The sequence below is a fragment of the Phyllostomus discolor genome, chromosome 5 (genome assembly GCF_004126475.2).
Source record: "Phyllostomus discolor isolate MPI-MPIP mPhyDis1 chromosome 5, mPhyDis1.pri.v3, whole genome shotgun sequence".
NCBI classification, from domain to species: Eukaryota; Metazoa; Chordata; class Mammalia; order Chiroptera; family Phyllostomidae; genus Phyllostomus; species Phyllostomus discolor.
The window spans coordinates 154,805,433-154,825,261 of NC_040907.2; the positions used below are offsets into that span (position 1 = coordinate 154,805,433).

General features: G+C 48.1%; 1 protein-coding gene across 3 annotated transcripts in view; it reads left to right on the forward strand.

Moving 5' to 3' along the window:
* The window catches only part of WBP1L (WW domain binding protein 1 like), a 57,574-nt gene that overhangs the window by 16,596 nt on the left and 21,149 nt on the right, over positions 1 to 19,829 (forward strand). The window contains exon 1 of one of the 3 annotated variants that reach the window (XM_028511915.2): positions 4,735 to 4,956. The exons of 1 other annotated variant lie outside the window; for it this stretch is intronic. In XM_028511915.2, coding sequence (XP_028367716.1) covers positions 4,930 to 4,956 — 27 coding nt within the window. In that variant the 5' untranslated portion in view covers positions 4,735 to 4,929. Of the gene's footprint in view, positions 1 to 4,734; positions 4,957 to 7,752; positions 8,098 to 19,829 lie in introns of those variants that run through there. One more of the 3 variants, XM_036027233.1, reaches the window with a different exon arrangement.

Genomic DNA, 19,829 nt, shown 5'->3' on the forward strand with positions numbered 1-19,829 from the left:
GACTGTGACCATCAGGCCCCAAAAGAGGAGAAAGTGACAATTTCAGTGTCAAAATACTATCTCCATATGTGTTCCAGACGTTTTAGAACTGAACAGGCCTGGGTGAGGTGCTGGTGCCACTGCCTACTAGGTGTGTGTCCTTGCGTGGGTCACCTAACGTCACTGAAGCTCACGTGTTTCATCTGTTCAGTGCCAGCTATCCACGCGTCAGGGTCCTTCCTCTCTGAAAGAGATCATTTGATGCTTAGCAAGTCATGGGTTACGTAGTGCATTTAAGAGCTGTGTGCCCAGCCTTCCTTTTGGGAAGACTGAATAGTAGGAAAGCATCCACAGGTTTTTATGGAGACTCTGTAGAGCAGGGGTGTCAGACTCATCTTCACCAGGAGCTATATCAGCCTCACCGTTGCCTTCAAAGGGCCGAAATAAGTTTAGGACTGTATATAGGTAATAACTCCTTAACAGTTACGGAGTTGAAATTACATTCGGCCCTTTGAAGGCAACAGCGAGGCTGGTATAGCTCCTGGTGAAGGTGAGTTTGATGCCCCTGGTGTAGAAGAAATAACCCCCACGACTTGCAGAGCTCCTCGTCCTGCTCCGAAACAGGAACGGTGTGTTTTCTTGCCTTCTTGCCTCTGCAGGCCTGCTAAACATCTGCCTTTGTCCAGCCCCAGGACACAGGTAAGCGCGTATTCTTGGCTTCCGGCAGCTAAGCGATCCTTAGCATTTCTACTTGGCACGGTTCTGAACATCTTTGTTCTGAGACTGGAATTCTTCCCATGGCATTCGCCAGAATAATTACTTCAGGATTCTTTCACTGATGTCCAGCCCCACGTTCAGGACACGAAGATGCTCTGTTTCACTTGTGTTATTGTGGCATTCACCGTGCTTGGGGGTTGGAGTTAGTATTCGCATCTCTGTTTCGTCAGAGCTCTAATGCATTTAAGCGTGCCCAGGCCCAACCTGAGAAACATATAAAAGGTCTCTTATCTTAGATATTCTGTGTCTGCCTTACAGTCTGTACTCAGAGCTCCTGGAAATAAAATGGCCCTGGGTCTGGAGATTACCTCATACCCCAGAAGCTTGGACGTTGCTGTCCTGTTCTGATAAAATTCTCTTTCCTTAGATTCCTTGTCTTTAAAATAGAGAATCCCCTGGCCCTCTCCCCAGCCTCCTTCAGCCGGCCAGGTGGCCCACTTGGGTGCGGGAACAGGTCACCGGGTCAGAGCTGGACAAATAACTGTCTTTTCCCATCTCCGTCCCAGAATTTAAAAATTATAAATACATAGGCTGCCTAGAAAAATGTTTGCCAGAAAATTCTTAAACCAACTACGGTAGAAGAACGAACACCACTGGCCGTGAACATGTTGCAGTGTGTCTTCTTGAATAATAAGTTAATCAGGACACAAAGGGTTTCAGTATTACCGTCTTTGGGGGTTCTCTAAACTGGGGAGGGGGCGCTGAGCAGGAGAAAGGTACCTCAGACACTGCTTGAGGCCAGAAGCAGTTGTTCAACTGCAGCATTTTGACAGTGTAATCCTGCCTAATTCTGGTTCAGTGTGCCCGTTCCTTTTTTTTTTAATTGTTGAGTTCATCATTGAATTTAGTTTCTGCATCATCAGGTAGATGACTATAATCATGTGATAAAGGATTTATTTGACTTACCTTTGGTCCATGGTGTATGAGCCTGGGTCACTTAAAAGAACCCTTTTTTTTTTTTTTTTTTTCAGACGAGCAGAAACTGCTAATGATCATCTTCCCTTGCCTCTTAAATGCCAAAGCTGACTGGTTTGTCACTGGGCTGTGGTAATATTTACAGGGCATAGCAGAAAATGAAGTCACTTTCCTGGGAATGCCTGCATTTGTCAATTCAGCCTCTTTTTCTCCTCAAGCCCCCCCCCCCCCACCAAAAAAAATCTCAGCTCTCAGTGGGGGTTGGTCAGCAGTGGGCTGGGGCAAGGAGAAGTGGATGAATGAAAAGCAGTTGTCAGCAGTCACTCTGTTGGAGTGTGTGATGTTGTGCTTTGGGTTTAATGCTGCCCTGCGAACAGGAATGTATAAGCTTGTAAGGAGAGCAAGTAGAGAAGTGCTGATCAGAAGAAACACTGTCTTGAGTAGCAGCCATGAAAGGATGATTCAGAGGGAAAATCGGGAAGTCTGTTGCAATGTCAATCATTTAGATTGAACTTTTACAAAGTTGTATTTGGATTTCTAGTAATTTTGTTACAGTTCCACTTATTCAGAGATCACTGATGGATAAGCCTTGTTTAGAAATGGGGAATGTTTCCATAGTCCATCAGAGCAAGGGTGCTCCGGTATTTTGCGCACGGTGGTATCCCCGGTGCTTACAACGGCGCCTGGCACCTGTGGGCGTGGAGTCGGAGTGGAACAAATGAGTAGGTGTACTCACGCCGTGGCACCGTTTCTGGAGCGCTGCAGGTGCCACCCTGCTTGGTAGGTAGGTCCAGATCACAGCTGCCCGTGAATGGCTTCGCATGCCCTTCCCTCCAGTCTGGCTGTCAAACTTAATAATGGTGCACGTGTTCATGGTGGTTGGGTGTTGCCGGGGAACTGAGGAAATGAAAGGAGGGCATCGCAAACAGCTTTTTCGGGCCCTAGCCGGGTAGCTCAGTTGCTTAGAGTGTTGTCCCGACGCTCCAAGGTTGTGGGTCCGATCCCTGGTCGGGGCACACACAAGAATCAAGCAGTGAATGCATTAATAAGTGGAACAGCAAAAATTGACATGTCTCTCTTTCTCTCCCACTCCTTCCTCTCTCTGTAAAATCAGTCAATTTGAAAGAAAGAAGAGAAGGGGAGGGGAGGGAGAGGAGGGGAGGGGAGGGAGGGAAGGAGGGAGGGAGGTTAGTTCTTCGCTCTTCCCCGGGTGGCTGTGTCTTGGTGTCCAGGCCTGCCTGTCTGGCAGTTTGGCCTGTGGCTGAGGACTGCAGCAAGGCCTGGGTTAGACCAGGGGTGTCCAACCCGTGGTCTGCGGGCTGCATGTGGCCCAGGATGGCTATGAATGCGGCCCAACACAAAATCGTAAATTTGTTTAAAAGATTGTGAGGTGTGTGTGTGTGTGTGAGATTATGTGTCACAGTGTATTTAATGTGTAGCCCAAGACAACTCTTCTTCCTGTGTGGACCAGAGACGCCAAAAGCTTGGACAGGTCCGGAGACTGTAGGACTGTGTTTTGGGAATACAGATAGGCTGAAGAGCTGCTCCTTAGGCCCCCGAACACCTTCAGCAGCAGAAGCTACTCTCTCTGTACATCTCCCCTCCTTTCTTCTCAGTAGTGGTGAGACTGGGATTCATTCTTTCCATAAGCCTCAAGGAAATGGCTCAGCTGGTTTGGCTCATTCATTTCCTTGTCAGGAAAGTCAGTGTGACCTTGACCGTCAGTAGGAGACCTGCAGCAAGCACATTGTGTTTGGCTGGATTCACTAATGATTGAAAAGTACTTTTGGCAACTCACCCTGCTGTCAGTGTTGTGTACTGCTGATTTATTGACCTAGGTGGGGGTGATAGGTACGAATTTGTAAGTCATTTCTGATTTACCCGTGTTATGCCCAGCACCGGGCCACTCCCACAGAGGCCTTTGGTGCATATCACTGGATTAGAAATTGTTGCAGAAAATAAGATGAGATGTACTTGCTTGGAGTCATGGAAAATATACCTGTAATTAGCAGCTTACGAAGTTAGTAGAAAGAAACTTTGGATTTATAAAGTTCCCCTGAAGATTGTTCTCCTTAAGGAGAGTCCAGATTGCACATTCAGGTTCGAACACAGGCCTTTTGTCCTTTGCTAGTGTATCTTTGGTAGAGGATTCCGGGTCAGGGAGAGCGGCTGTGACCTGCAGCCTCTGGAATGGTGGCCAGACCAGAGCTGGCTTACCCTGCTGACAAGGAGAAGTCAGATCAGGACGCCAACCCCAGGGCCTTTGCTTTCTGTGCAAAGCTTGCTGCTAGCCATTTTCTCCACACACTGAGCTTAAAGAAGAAGGCACCACAAACCTAAGGTGGTGAACTTTTAAGAAGCAAGAGAGTTGGTTTTAAATATAGATGATGTGCTTCACTGGCAACTTGGAGGCCGCGGTGGGACTTGTTGTACCCTTTGTAAGACAAGTGAAGAAAGATGTTGGCACCTGTGCTTGCACAGTTTGTTTATGAAATATAAACTTTCCTGTTGAAGTGAGGGCCCGAGAGGTCAGCATCCAATCCAAGGCAGCATGTCCTACCTTAGCGGGGGAAGAGGTGCCTCTCCACGCCCTCTGCAAATTGCCTCAGTCCCTGGGGAGAGTTGGGACAGCCGGCCTTAAAGCACCGACTGTGGTGGGGGTGGGGTGGGGGCGGGAAGGTTCCGTGAAACTTGGTTTTTCTTTTCCCAAGGAGGAGAAACAGCACCTCGGGGGTTGTAGTGTCCAACCCTTATTCAGAGAAACATGGCTCTTTTCAGCTTCAGGTTTTTGTACACCCAGGCCCAGGCCCGCTCAGAGCCGGGGGAGCTGATGGGAGCAGGGGCTGCCTCTGTCCTCCCACACAGGCTCCAGCGCTAGGTGTGTCCAGGGCTGGCCATTGTGGATTTGCAGCACATCCTCCTCAGTCCCACAGCAGCTGTCTGGAGCTTTCTCTGCTGTGCTTGAACTGATGTCATTTCCCTCTTGGCAGACAGCTTCGGCCTTGCTGCGTCTGAGATATGTCACGAGAAGGTGGGGGTGGGTCGGAGCCAGGCAGTGGGGAGCAGCGAGGCGAGCAGGAGAGAGAGTGCCTGCTTGGGCCCAGGACTCTATTTACTTTCTCTGCTTTGCTCAGGAAGGCTGCTTAACCGGGACGGGACGGCGGAGCACGCGGCCCGCCAGGGGAAATGCTCGTTCCAAGACCTTAACTTTTAAAAGCCGTTTGTTGCAAACATTAGTGTGGACGATGCTGTTGCAGGATGCCTTTCCTTTTGGGTCTTAGACAGGTAATAAACTGGGTGTGTGTGGGTCAGGGTTGGGAAGGGAAGGGGGTGGGAGCTTGTTTATGCCACTAGTGCTTGGTGTGGAGGGAACCTTTCAGAAAATGTCTTGCAGTTATGGTAGTAGGCCAGCTCCCATACAGAAATTTCCAGTCTTCCCTTCTTGTTTGCTGGTGGCTCCTTCCACATCCCCGAGTCTCTCTGGGGCTGTCGATTCTGATCAGACACCTTAAGACCAGTTCCAGAGCTTCATGGAGAAAACAGTTGAGAGGTTGAGGTGGGGGAGGGGGAGAGGCAGCAGAATGGGATTCTTCATTTAAACGCCTTTTATTCCTTCTCCATTTTGATGTGACTAGTTAGTTAGCAGAGATTTCTTCACCGTTCCAGAGATTTCTGAGTGGTGAGAGGGGAACGTCTTTAAAAGGGAAGGGCTCCCAAAGGTTTTCTCCTTTTAAGAATGCGGTCAGGGCTGCGAGGCTCGGGGACATCCTGGGCACTGCAGAGGGATGGGGGTGGAGGGCTCGACCACATTTTGGCCTTCCTGCCCGTTTTTCAAAACCCACAGACTCGATTGCTTTGGGAGCCACTGTTGGAAGTAGGGGCACCACGTTACAGCCGATAACCTAGAGTGGGAGGAGAAAACAGTAGCGAGGGACCAACTGCTGTCTGCTGCTGCGAACACAGCTGTTGCCAACTATTTGTTCCAGGGCCTCTGAGAGTTGGCCATCCCCACCCCCGCCTCGGTCTGAAAGGCATGTCTGTGTCCGAATGCGTAAGCGTAACTGTAACCAGCGCTGGCTGTAAGAGGGGGTGGGGAGGGTCACACATTCTGTTGCCTGTTCCTGGGGGAGGAAAAGCCACAGGAAAGACAGGACCAGAAGCCTCAGTTAGTTAGCGTCCTTACTGAAGACTGCTCCTCGGAGCTCGCTCAGAAAAGTGCTGGGCGGGCAGATTTCCCTTGGTGTGCCTAAAATGTTTGTTTAAAAGTAAGCTTCTCTGAAAAGCTCCACGTATTCTATTACTGCTCTTGTTGAACTCCGGTGTTTCTTTGACGTCGCCGATAAGCAGAGAGGGGGTCCCATTTGAGCATCTCTTCTGCCCCCCACGACTGTCATTTTAACCTACGGGCAGCGTGAGCCCGGGTGAAGCTTTTGAGCGGTGCTGGAAATGGGCTGGATGAAGGCTCCCATGCTCTGTCAGCTGGTGGGAAGCGTGCCCGGTTCAGAGGGCAGAGCAGGGCTGCTGAGCCAGAGAGACCTGTGTCCGCGTCCTGACTGCTCTGGCGTCCCAGCAGGGCAGGCTGCCTGCCTGCTCTGAACCTCACCCCTGATATGGGAACAGTAAAACTGACTCAGCGTTACTGGGAGCGTTTCACAAAATACGTGTTTCGAACAGTAGCACCTTGGCTGGCTGAGGGTAGACGTTTAGTTAACAACAGAACTTTTTTCAGAAATTTTTATGTATTGATTTGAAAGAGACAGAATTTTCATTCCTCTTATTATGCATTCATTGGTTGATTCTTGCATATGCCCTGGCCCGGGATCGACCCCGCAACCTTAGCATGTTGGGACGATGCTCCAACCAACTGAGCCACCCAGCCAGGGCAACATAACTTATTTTTATCTACTCGTTTCTAAAGGATACAGGGCACAGGAGTACTGGAAGGTAGGAGCTCGAGAGGACGGATTCCTTTACAGAGGTGGAGGGTGTGGTAGACGGGAGCTCTCGCAACAGTCATTGGGTGACCACCGTTGTGCTCTGGCATAGTTGGGAGGCTGTGGCTTACTGTACTAATACACTGTTTTTTTTAAAGGTCTTATTTATTCATTTTTTAGCTAGGGGAAGGGAGGGAGAAAGACAGGGAGAGAAACATCAGTGTGTGGTTGCCTCTCTTGCGCCCCTGTTAGGGACCTGGCCCACAACCCAGTCATGTGCCGTGACTGGGAATCAGACTGGTGACCCTTTGGTTCTCAGACTGGCACTCCACTGAGGCACACAGCCAGGCCTGTACTAATATACTGTTAGTCTTACGTCCTGGGGGGCAAGAAGGGGACATCCAGTACCCTCTACTCGGTAAGGGCGAGGGTGCAGTGGTTGGTTGCTGCGGGGAGCGTCTCAGGATCAGCAGCAGGTGAAGCTTCAGCTCTTGTTTCTGAAGAGGTTCCTGGTAGAAGGCTGAGCTAGAGGACCTCTCGGAGGGCCTTTCTGCCCAGGCTTCTGGGATTCAAGCCTTGTCTGTAAAAACCTCGAGTATTTTGGTAACATAATTTTTTTACATTTCTGTCATTTATGTGTCTGACAGTGTACCTGTTCTTTATTGGACCTCCGTAAAAGCTAGCTAGCCTTCTAAAGATTACTTGGTGATAATTCTGTTTAAAGAAAAATGACATAAGCTGTATATGTAATTAGCCTTTATCATATAATATGTATATACTTTCTAATATTTTTTTCCTTTAATCCATATAACTCACAACCTGGTCTTATGTGATAGTGTGATTTTGTTTCTACAGCAGTGCATTTGAGGCTTACGAATTTAAGCCATTGGCCCAAAGTTGTTCGGCAAGTTGGGGCAATGGTAGTTGAAGTTTGTTTAAAAAAAAAAACTTATGTTGTTTTGTTTTACTTATTTATTTTTAATAGAAATCTTCTAGAAGGGTCCTTTTGATTTTAAGGAGGATTTCCTCTTAAAAGTTTTTTTTTTTTTTAATTTATTGATTTTTGAAAGAGAGGAAGAGGGAGGGAGGGAGAGAGAGAAACATGGACTCCAGCCATCCATGCACTCATTGGTTGGCTCTTGTGTGTGCCCTGACCACCCCGCGCCCTGGGCGGGTCAGGACGACGCTCTACTTAACTGAGCTACCCCAGCAGGACTTAAACCCTGTTTTTCTGATTCGAAAGCCTGGAGATTTTTCTCCCCACCTAGCCTGCTTCGCCCAGTGTCCGAGAGGGCGGAGCAGGATTAGTGTGTCGTTCCAGTTGGGGCACATTTTCTGAAGGTTGTTTCTGGGCAGCCCAAGGGCCAGATAAGACACTGCTCCTCTCCGTGTGCACATGTGCGTTTTGATCTGTGAAGACTCTCAGGCATGCAGCATTTACTGGAGAATGCCAGTGCACGGAGATTTTGAACTCTTGATGAATGGGGGCAAGGTAAGACAAGCTCAAGCACAGTCCTTGCGTCCTGGAAGCTCACGCTCAAATGCAGTTCTTCTCAAAATGCATAACAATCGCCTGTGACTTGGGCTTATTAAAATGCAGATTCAGTAGGTCTGGGGTGGGGATCCAGGGATATGCATTTCTATGAAGTACCCAAGGTGGTTCTGACCCTGGTAGTTTCTGGTTACACTTTGAGAGGCCCCCCACCTTTTAGTGGCAAGGAAGTAATTACAGGATGTTGTGCTGAGACTGTAACTGAGGAATCCCCAGGGACTACGACAGCAGTGGATGGGAAAGCACGTAACTCAGGTCGGAGGAGGGGCGGGGGCTTGGAAGGCTTTTCTGAGGGGGTGATGTCTGATCTGAATCTTGAAGGATGAGTAGGAGTTTACCAGACACACAAGCTGGGGAAAGAGCATTCTATAGACAGATCAGGTTGGGAGTGTTTTTGTTTTCTCCTGTGGATGAGACAGGAAACTGTCCTCTCGTGGGTCTTGGTGTTAAAGAACTTGGCTCAGCAAGTATTGGTGTTCCTGACGTCACAGAGGAGGGAAGCGCTGGGGCTCCTCCGTCTGCTCTGTGGTCTGAACTCAGTGTCGGTAAAGGGCAGAGAGGCCCGCCGCTTCCTTCCAGGGAGCTGTGTGAACCTGCTCTGGAGGAGCGAATGCAGCGTGGACTGAAGAATGGCCTTTGTGCTTAAGAGGAGCTGAAGTTCGGAAGAGCGTCACCTGCCGAACTTTTTGGGAATGGCACCATGTACCAAATTTTAGATAAAACACACCATTGAATGTGTGCTGTTCTTTTATTATCTGGCCGGATCAGAAAATGAGTCTTCTGGTTAAGAGAGAATTTATCATGTATATCTAACAGATGGATGACTGATTTCTAGAGCACAAGATTGCAATAGAAGGTTCCTAGTCCGCTGATTTGCGTGATTTTGTTTTCCTGTTTGATTCAGGAGGCATTGATTTCCGTAAGGCTGGAGGATTCTTATGACCAACATTCTTTATTGGAAAAGTATCGTCTTCTATTCTATTCAAAGCACGTTGTGCATACAAAGAGGTATAAACTCGGCCCCTGCCCCCAAAGGGTTTGCACTCAGGCAGGGGAGGTAGAACGGGTGTGCAGGAAACTGGGCATGCGGCAGGTGGCGCTGCTGAGTGACGGGAGAGTGGAACGGAGTGCTCCAGGGGTTCGGAGGGGTGAAGAGACAGCTCTTTGCAGGCGGCCCTTTCTATAGTCCAGTGGTCTCAGTTGTGGCACTGCAGGTGTGGGACGACCAGCTGATGATAAGTTCCAGTCGATGGAAGGCAGGAAATAATTTATAACTCGTACCTCAGAGTGTTGCCTTTCCCCGTGTCCCCAGTCGTCCAATTGATAAAGTGAGATACTTTATCCCTGATACTGGCAATGAGTAGGCTCTAACAGAACCAGGGGAGGTGTGGCACCCTCTCGGGCGATGTGCCCTTACCACGGTAGAATTTGTCATGGGTTGGGGTATCTAAAAGGGACCAACTCCTGGCCCAAGGGGCTGTTTGCACTTTGACAAGGGGACACTGGTACCTACAGTCCCTTGATTGGCCTGAGGTTGATTGTCAGGGCAACCAGCATGTTGAACCCCATTTGCTCCCTGGGCATGGTCGGAGCTCTGAGGGTCTTGCAGGGACAGCACTGAGGTGCAGTGGTGAGAGCCAGCCTCTCATTTACCTACCACGCCGCTGCGTGTTAGCTGACATTTCCATGACACTTTCATTATTCCATCCAGACAGCCACCCATGAGGAAACTGAAACTCAAGGTGTCACCTCTTCAGGATCACACAGGTAACGGGGCTAGGTCTTCCCAGTGCTGTCCTGCTCGTGCAGGTCCTGGTGTGGGACCTGCACCAGCGCCCGCCACCGGGCCTTTGCCCTGCGTGCCCTGTGGTCGGCAGGGGACCAAGTGTTGACTCCTACTCGTCGGCGCCCTCCCCTGTGTGCTGGCCTCTCTGTCCCAGGTCCAGGACAGATTGGGCAACAAGACCCTGCTTGGCAGGGAAGGGCTGTACGTGGTGTAGCACAGCCCGAGGTGACGCTTGTTTGTACTACTTGAGGTTGGAGCCAGAACCCTTCTCGGAACTGGTTTGTGAAAATCTTGTAAGTGACAGCACCACCGAACACCTCCGTTCCCTACTGTCCCCCAAAGGCGGAGAAGGGTGGCTGTCACTGAAGCCTTTTTAGGTGAATTTTTAAACCCCAAACATCTCTGTTGCAAGAAGGGGCTTTTTTAGAGGAATGGGGCTTGTTTTTCATCACATTCCTGTTACCAAAGCAAAGAGAAACCAGGGGACTGGGCAGTACGTTAGCAGAAAGGAAGACTCTGTGTGATGATTTTGAAACTTACATCCAGGACAGAGCCAAAGAAAACATTCACTTCCTCCAGTGATATCCCTTGCCTTCGACCCACCCCTCCCACCCCTTTCCCTTGAAGAGGTAAATTTTAGTCCAGAAAAACAGGATGATTTTGGACTAGTTAAAAAACTGGGCTGTAACATTTCTTTTCCTGCCCTAATTCCCCACCAGCCGGATCCTGGTTTCTTAACTCTCTGCCCAGGGCTTCTTGGCCCTGTGCTTGTGCGCAGGGTGGGGCAGCCCTGCAGGTTGGTGGCTTTGGCCGTATCTGTGCCCTCTCTGGCTTTGCTTCTCTGGGCGGGGCTCAACTGGGCTCGAACCCTGAACCTCACCAGAGGCCTCCGTTGCTGGTTTCTGAAGATGATGATTCAATCTTAGGTGACTGGCTTGACCTGTCTTGCTCTTTTAACTGAAAGGGAGAGGCAGGGCAGTGGTGGAAAGCTGTGTGCATTTCAGGAGAGAGGGGGACAGGCTTTGAGAATGGCTGGAGTGTGACGCAATGACTTTCCTGAAAGTGCCTAAGGGTTTGCCGGGCCTGTGTTGCATAAAGACACTGGTTCCCTTGGGCACTGCATCAAGGAGGCCAGGGTATTTATTATTGTTTGGTTTTTTGCTTAACACACTCCTCTCAGGAGCTTCCACTGAGCTGGGAAGCACATGGTGTCATTTGCGGTTTCCAGTACCGCCCAGTGTATCGTGTGGTTTTCAGCAAGGGTTTGGAAATCCCTGGTTACCTACCAGGCAATGCTGTGGGTACCTGTGACCTCCCACTCCTCTGGGTGTGGCTCAGGAGCGTGGTGAGGAGGCAGGCTGCCAACAAAAACAAGATGCGATCACTCCCCCGTCTCTGGGTGAGGTTCCAGATTTGTGGGCCGGGCTCAGATTATGCTGAGTTACTATAAACCTGTCGTGGCCAGAGAGCCATGGGTAGTTCTTGCAGTGGTCATGTGAAATCCCGTCACCATGCCACAGCCTTGGCCTAATCCTTGAAGGATCCCTCCTTCTGCCTCATAGCTGAGGCACAGGGACAGGACTAGCCCCTGGAAGTACTTCCTGAAGGGGCAGTGTGTCCGATCCCTCGCTAGGGTTGGTGCGCTTGGGAGATGGACCGCAGTCTTGCTCTCCAGGGGGCTTACAGAGAATTGGGGAGCCTGTGAGTCTCGGGCAACAAGACTGGGTGGCACAGGACTCTGCACTAAACTGCGTGGTAAGATTTATCTGGAACAGTGGTTCTAAACTAGGGGCAACCCTGCCCCCCTCTCCAGGGGACTGTTTGCTAATGTCCTGGCAATGTTTGGACATTGTTGGTGGTTACAACAAGGGCTGGGCAGTGTTGCTTACCTGTGTCTAGCGAGGAGAAGCCAGGGACTCTGCTGACAAACATCCTACGATGTGCAGGACTGGCCTCGTGGCAAACTGGTCTGGCTCCGAGCGCCAGTAGTGCGGGGAACTCCGAGCTGGGAACTGCTGATGAGTGGGGGGCTCCTCTCTGCTTGGGAAGCACCCACAGGAGTCACAGGCCTCGGGGAAAGTGGGATGGTTTAATAAAGGGGAAATAGGTACGCCTTCTTTTTGCTGCATTCTAAACAATGTGTGTCAATTATCTGCTTGGAGATTTAGAAGCGTGACATCTTGGTTGCCCCTAATCAGCAGGTACTATGTCTGGTCAAGAGTATAGGTATGGGGTTAATTTTTTATGGCCGGTGGATAAGACCCAGCCCTTCTGATACTGATGTTTTATCACTTCATCTGAATAATCTGCACAAGCAGCCTCCTGAAGGGTAGGACCTCAGTAGTACCCAAATAACTTTGTGCAGCTTAAAGAATAGTGATTTTATTTTTTTAATCCGCACTTGAGGATATGTTTATTGACTTTAGGGAGAGGAGATGAGAGAGAACGATTGAGAAACATCAATCAGTTGCCTCCCTATGCCCCAGCCGAGCAGGAATTGAACCCACGACCATCTGTATGGGACGGTGTTCCAACCAGCTGAGCCAACCGCCAGGGCGAGGCTACAGTTATTCTATTAATCTGTCTCTGATAGCATACTAGTCCCTCCCTTTTCTAAATTATCTTTTAACTTGTAAGTGTAAGGTCTTAGAGTTCAGAAAGATCTTTAAAGTTATTCAGAGTATTTTGGAGATGGAGCCTCTGGAATCCGAAGTTGCGTGTGTGGAGGGGGGGGGGGTTCAATCTTGTATCTGTTTGCAGGGACACCATGTTTTAAAGATTTTATTTATTTTTAGAGAAAGGGCAAGGGAGGGAGAAAGAGAAGGAGAGAAACATCGATGTGAGAGAGGTACATTGATTGGTTGCTTCTCAAACACCCACTTAGGGGCCTGGCCCGCCACCCAGGTTTGTGCCCTGACTGGGAGTCGAACTGGCAACCTTGCACCCTGCAGGCTGGCGCTCGGAGCTCTGAGCCACACCAGCCAGGGAGGGAGACAGTTCGTACTGTGTGGCCCCTTGTCTGAGGTAGAAGCCAGCCGTTGCCTAGTCACACGTGTAGAACTGCTCACAGACACTGGATTTCTTTTATGGTCTCCAGACACATGGACACTCGGGCAGGCCCAGTCACCTTTTTTTAAAGATTTCATTTCTTTATTTTTAGAGAGGGAAGGGAGGGAGAGAGAGAGAGAGAGAGAGAAACGCATCAATGTGCGGTTGCTGGGGGCCATGGCCTGCAACCCAGGCATGTACCCTGGCTGGGAATCGAACCTGTGACACTGGTTTGCAGCCCACGTTCAATCCACTGAGCTACGCCAGCCAGGGCTCCATCACTTTTTCTTTAGCTCCCAACAAAGCCTGCTGCTGGGGAAGAGAACTGCTGAACAAAATGGGGTTAAATTTAGAATTTTGCTTAAAATGAGGATGGACTGTGTCCCTGAAACCCCACGTGTGCGCTCCACTGTCAGATGAAACTGGTGAGTCTCTTGTAAAGCACATCAGCAGCAAAGAAAAGCCCGGCCAAATGCTTGAAAAAGCACAGTCACCCGGCAGAACTTGGTTCTCTGTCACATCTCGCTAGTGTGGCGGCAGGAGGTTTTCCTGGTTCTGCAGAGGTATCACCCACGTGCAGAAAGAGGGCCCTTCTCTTTGTCCAGGCACCTGTTTTACCTGTCCCGGGGAAGGCGTTTCTCGAGCCTCAGTGTAGCAAGTTCAGATGTCTGCTGTTGGTATTCAGGCCTCTGCGGCCCGTCTGAACCTCAAGGTGAGGGGATGAGCGGTCTGTGCCCGCCTGCCCAGCCATAGAGGCACCTGCTACCTGCTGGTGTGTGTCTCAGCTCTCTGCACCAGCTCTGGCCGAAGTGCCACATTTCCCAGTGCATGCATCCTCTGGCAGAAGAGATCAGTGGTGAGGGGTTGCCCAGGGTCGGGGGAGGGGGTGCCTCAAAAGCAGGACTGCTTTTCCTTCTAAATTGGGGTGGGGTGGGGGGAGTGGCCCGTTAACCCAGTATCCCATCCTGCTGCAGGCAGTCTGACCCCACAGGCCTGCTAGCACTTGTATGCTGAGTGGCCTTTAATGAAACCATGGGGTATGTTGCAACTTCCAGTCTCTGTTCTGGGATTTTCCTACCAGGGTGAAGTGGCTTTATCTGAGTTTGTTATTCAGGTTCCTAATAGCAACACAGGAAATGGATTTTAATTTCTTTGCTGGCTACTCTGTTTGGGGGCCTTTAATGAGGATCCAGTTGCAATTGCAGCTTTGGCAGCAGCAGTGCTGGTGAGGATAGGAGTATACCCAACTGCTATGTCACATTAAAAGAAAAATTATGGGCCCTGGACAAGTAGCTCAGTTGGTTGGAGAGTCGCCCCGATACGCCAAGGCCGTGGGTTCAATCCCTGGTCAGGGCACATTCAAGAATCAACCAATGAGTGCGTGGGTGAGTGGAACAAGGAATTGTTGTTTCTCTTTCTCTCTCTCTCCCCCCTTCCTCTGTCTAAAAATCAATAAATTAAAAAAATTAATATAACAGTTGTGTTTGGCCTGAGGCAAAAAGGTTAGAAATAATTTAATGGGTCTTAATTCTAAGTGGCTCCTCTGGGGGTAACTGTGTTGGTATGTGTTTGGGATTTTATTAAAAGAATATTAGACTATTCCACTTTTAGGGGCAAGAACTGTGTATTTTTACGTTTATTGAAAATCGGGGGCGATGGTTCTCAAACGCGAGTGTATGTGAACACAATCATTGGACTGTGTTCCAAAGGGCAAACCCCCGGTCTCTGCCCTCAGAGGCTCTCGAGCGACACTGTTAACGAACACCGCAGGTGATGTGGGGCCCGTGGGAAACAACATCTCTGTTTCGTTGCATTTGTTGTCTGTGTTCGTTGCTAGTTTGGGGTGTATTTGCATCTGTGTGAGAGGCCCTACGTAGTTTGGATTCAGTGCGCCACCCTTCCTCAGACACTTGCGGAGCGTCCTTCTTAAGGGAAGACTGATAGGATTGTTCTGGAAGGCCCTCACAGGTTCCAGTGAGAGCACCCCTGTCCCCACCACATCCGGGGCCCCTGGGACTCCCCTTCAGCATCACACATCTTAGCCAAATCTTGAAGCAGTGGCTGCCCCCGTTGGTTCTAGGCTTTTCTCAAGTCTGTCAGTAGCTCCATCCAGTCTTTGGCTTTATCCTTAAAGGCACTTTCCAGCTAGGGGATGGGAGACAGGGTGTTCCTGAGCCCAGGAAGCTGAAGTCTAGGGGCCCTAAGGGCACAGTGCCGAATGCGGGGGATGAGGCTGAACCTTCTCAGATGAGATTTACTGGTTTGCATAGGGCAGCCTGCCCCTCAGCTAAGGTCCTTTGGAAATTTACTGAACTCCACCAAACAGCATAGAAGTTCATTCCTAATATCCCAGTTCATGCAAAGCAGACTGGTTACCTTATTAGCAGTGGCCTGCCCTTTATCCAAAAGGCTGGGTGTCATTATCGCGTGCAGTACATATTGTGATGGAGACAAAAGCAGTGCAGAACAATCCCTACCCTCAAAGAGAGGGGGATGAGACTGGCAGGCCCATGCTCCTCCCTGAATCCACCCTCTGAATCAACCCTCTGCCAGAGCTTGCTTTCCTTCCCCCCAGCTCCTCCATGACTTCTTTCCACCCACTTCAGAATGTGTGCCCTTGGACAATTCTTATTTTCCTCAGCTCTTCAAACAGCCTTGAAACCAGAATCAGGGCAAACGTGAACGTCACTTTCAGTACATCCACAAAATTCTCAACATTTTTTATGACCACCACCAAGTCTTTTTCTGAGGGCCTGGAAGTGCTGCATCTTCAGAAATCAGAGATTGTGCCTAGGATAGAACAAAAAAAAAATAGCTGATTCTGAGCTTAAGTTTCTTACTGTCTTTTCTCATTTCGTCATTTCCAGTCTGTCTTGTTGATGAAGACTTTGTGATCCTTTGGTTACAGAGCATTACCCAAATCAGATAGTGCTAGAATTGGGTCTACTTTCTGGAAAGCCATTCCCGATTCAAAAATGGAAGGGAAGTTGATTTTGTTGTTTACTCTGCACTAGCAGCCACAACTTGTGGGGGGGGGCAAAAAAAAAAAAAAAAGGAAGGGGCCCAAATTGAAAAGTAGATATGAGAGTTGCAAAAATATTTTGATATTTATTCAAATCACCATGAGCTATGGAGAACCTAGCTATTTTAGCCAACAGTTAATTTACAAACTGTGGTACTTTGGATATTATTTTAAATGTTGTACAAAGCACTTGAGGTCTGGCTTCTGCCGAATTCTCAGCTCTCCCTTCACTCCGCTCTTCTGCGATTCCGTGTGCTCAGCCTCATGAGTCTGCTCTCTTTCCCTTGAGTATACCAGGCTCACCCTGCGCTGATGTCTCTTCATGCACTTGCCATGCCTGGGGCTCTGGGCCCTGGGGCCCTGGTCCCGTGGGCTGGCTGAGGCCGGCTGCTTCTCAGGATTCAGGGCTCCTCTCAGATGCCCCCTTCTCAGGGAAGCCTTTCCTGACTGCCCCATCGAAGGCCCTTTGTCCTATTATTCTGTTTTGTCCTATTACTCTGTCCTATTATTATTATGGAGCTCAAAAATAAGCTTCATAAGTATAATAATAGTCCATTAATAGAATAGACTACTTTAAATTCTAATTTCACTTTAACAAGTGAAATTTTCCGTCATCTTCACCAGAATGTGTTTCAGGTCTTTTGTCTTTATTTAGTTGTCCAGTTTCAAACAGTGTGCCCAGATGTGAGTTTATTATTGTTTGAGAATTCCGTATCTTTAATCAGTTCTGGGGATTCCTTTTTTTTTTAATTTAAAATAAAATTTAGCCCTGGCTGACATAGCTCAGTGGATTGAGTGCAGGCTGCGAACCAAAGCATCGCAGGTTCGATTCCCAGTCAGGGCACATGCCTGGGATGCGGGTCAGGTCCCCAGTGGGGGGGCCACATGAGAGGCAACCACACATTGATGTTTTTCTCTCATTCTTTCTCCCTCCCTTCCCCTCTCTAAAAATAAATAATATTTTTAAAAAAATAAAATAAAACTTTATTTTTAAGTATATTTTATTATGCTATTACCGTTGTCCCACTGTTTTCTCCCTTTTGTCCCCCTCCGCCCTAAACCCTCCCTCTTGCCTTCCCGTCCCTTAGTTCATGTCCATGGGTCATATGTATAAGTTCTGTGGCTTCTCCATTTCCTATACTATTCATAACCTCCCCCTGTCTATTTGGTGCCTACCAATTATGCTTTTTATTCCCTGCACCTTTTCCCCCCATTCTCCTCCCTCCCTCTTCCCATGGAAATTCTTAAATTCTCTCTTTAAATATTACCTCTCCTCCATTCTCCTTTCTTTCTTGAACTTTCTATTTCTCATTTGACATTTCTACATTTTCTCTTAATTGGTAGAAGCCCTTTGTTCGGTAGTTTTCTCAGTTCACCAGATCTCTTTTTCAGTTCACCAGTTCTTCCTTCACCTTAGTCTAATCTCTGTGTTACCCGTCTGTTTAGTTTTTAATTTCAATATCTCCTTTTCTATAAGTTCCAATTTTTCCCCAACTTCGTTTTCTGTCTCTTTTTCAGTATGTTCTTTTCTCATGTTTTTCATTCTTTTTGGTTTTAAGTATTTGAAACATGCTTATATTTTATAGTTTATCTGTTCATTCTAATATCTTGTCTTTTTCAGGAAGTCTTATCCTGCTGTTGTATTCCCCCGGTCTTTTTGTGATGTATTATTTACGCATAAATATTTGTATTTTGAAGTAACTTCAAAATACAACCGAGCTTTACTTGTGGGACTCCTTCATTCCCTGATTGAGGGTAGGTCATATCAGAGTTTTACATTTCTTCTGCCAGATGTAACAGAGTTACTGCCAGCCTAGGGCCACTTTTTTGTTGTTAAATTTCGGGGTTGGGAATTCTGAGATTATGTAGTAGTACAATTCCAGTCTCAAACTAGCTTGTGGAAAGGCCTATGTTTACAGATTATTACAGGAGATGCTTTTTTTGTTCTCAGTTCAGAGCTTTTTGTCACTGTTTGCCAGTGGGCTGTTTCCTCCAGTCTGCTCCCTCTCTCTGAGGATCCCCACTTTATACTGGCGCTCAGTTCTGACTCCCAGATTCAGGTGGGCCCACGAGCTGCAAACAGCCCCTTCCCAGGGCAGCTGGAAAGGCTTGTGCTCATTTACCAGTGTACTTGCTAGTTCCCCACGATGTTTTTGGCCCCTGGGGACCCTCCTTGCTTTCTTGCAAGCTCAGCTGTATAATTAAATGGATACTGTTATATATCCAGTATTTCTAGGGTTTTGACAGAAGAATTTTTTAAGTTACCTACCCAGCTATATTGCCAGAGGCAGGATCTCTTCTCCCAGAATCTCATGTTCATTGCTGTATCTGTAGCATCCAGCACAACGCCTGGCACATGGGGAAGGAGGAGATCATATATATTTGTTATGTGATTTGTGGAATTGAATGTTTCCATTGGAAACTGTTTCTTTAAAATATATTTTATTGATTATGCTATTACAGTTGTCCCATTTCCCCCCTTCTCTCCCCTCTACCCTGTACCCCCCTCCCACCCACATTTCCCCCCTTTAGTTCATGTCCATGTGTCATACTTATGAGTCCTTTAGCTTCTACATTTCCCGTACTATTCTTGCCCTCCCCCTATCTATTTTCAACCTACATTCTATGCTACTTATTCTCTATACCTTTTCCCCCTCTCTCCTCCTCCCACCCCTACTGCTAGCCCCCCCATGTGCCCTCCATTTCTGTGGTTCTGTTCCTGTTCTAATTGTTTACTTAGTTTCTTTTGGTTTTGTTTTAGGTGTGGTTGTTAATATTTGTGAGTTTGCTGTCCTTTTACTATACATGTCTTTTCTGTATCTTCTTTTCTTAGATAAGTCCCTTTAGCATTTCATAAAATAAGGGCTTGGTGATGATGAACTCCTTTAACTTGACCTTATCTGAGAAGCACTTTATCTGCCCTTCCATTCTAAATGAGAGCTTTGCTGGATACAGCAATCTGGGATGTAGGTCCTTGTCTTTCATGACTTGGAATATTTCTTTCCAGCCCCTTCTTGCCTGTAAGGTCTCTTTTGAGAAATCAGCTGACAGTCTGATGGGAACTCCTTTGTAGGTGACTGTCCCCTTATCTCTTGCTGCTTCTAGGATTCTCTCCTTCGTTTTTACCTTGGCTAATGTAATTATGATGTGCCTTGGTGTGTTTCTTCTTGGGTCCAACTTCTTTGGGGCTCTCTGAGCTTCTTGGATTTCTTGGAAGACTGTTCCCTTTGCCAGACTGGGGAAGTTCTCCTTTATTATTTGTTCAAATACGTGCTCAATTTGTTGCTTTTCCCCTTCCGATTCTGGTACCCCTATAATTCGGATATTGGAACGTTTAAAGGTGTCTTGGATGCTCTTAATCTTTTCCTCGATTTTTTGAATTCTTATTTCATCATGCTTTCCTGCTTGGTTGATTCCATCTTCCTTCTGGTCCACTGTATTGTTTTGAGACTCAGATTCCTTCCTTTCACTATTGGCTCTCCTCTGCGTATCTTCCTGCATCCCTTTTATGGTAACCTGCATCTTTTCATCTAAATTGCGTCCAAAATCAACCAATTCCGTGAGCTTTCTTATCACCAGTGTTTTGAACTGCGCACCTGATAGATTGGCTATTTCTTGGTCGCTCAAAAGGATGAGTCCTGGGGGACTGATCTGCTCTGTTGAAAACATATTTTTCCCCGTTTCCCCTGTCTCTCCTTTTTTTTTTTTTTTTTTTTTTTGGTGTGGTTGCTCTTGTTACGGTGGGGGGTGGAACCTTAGGTGTTCACCGGGGCTGGGCACCGCAGTCGCTAGATTGTGATATTATATGTGGGGGTG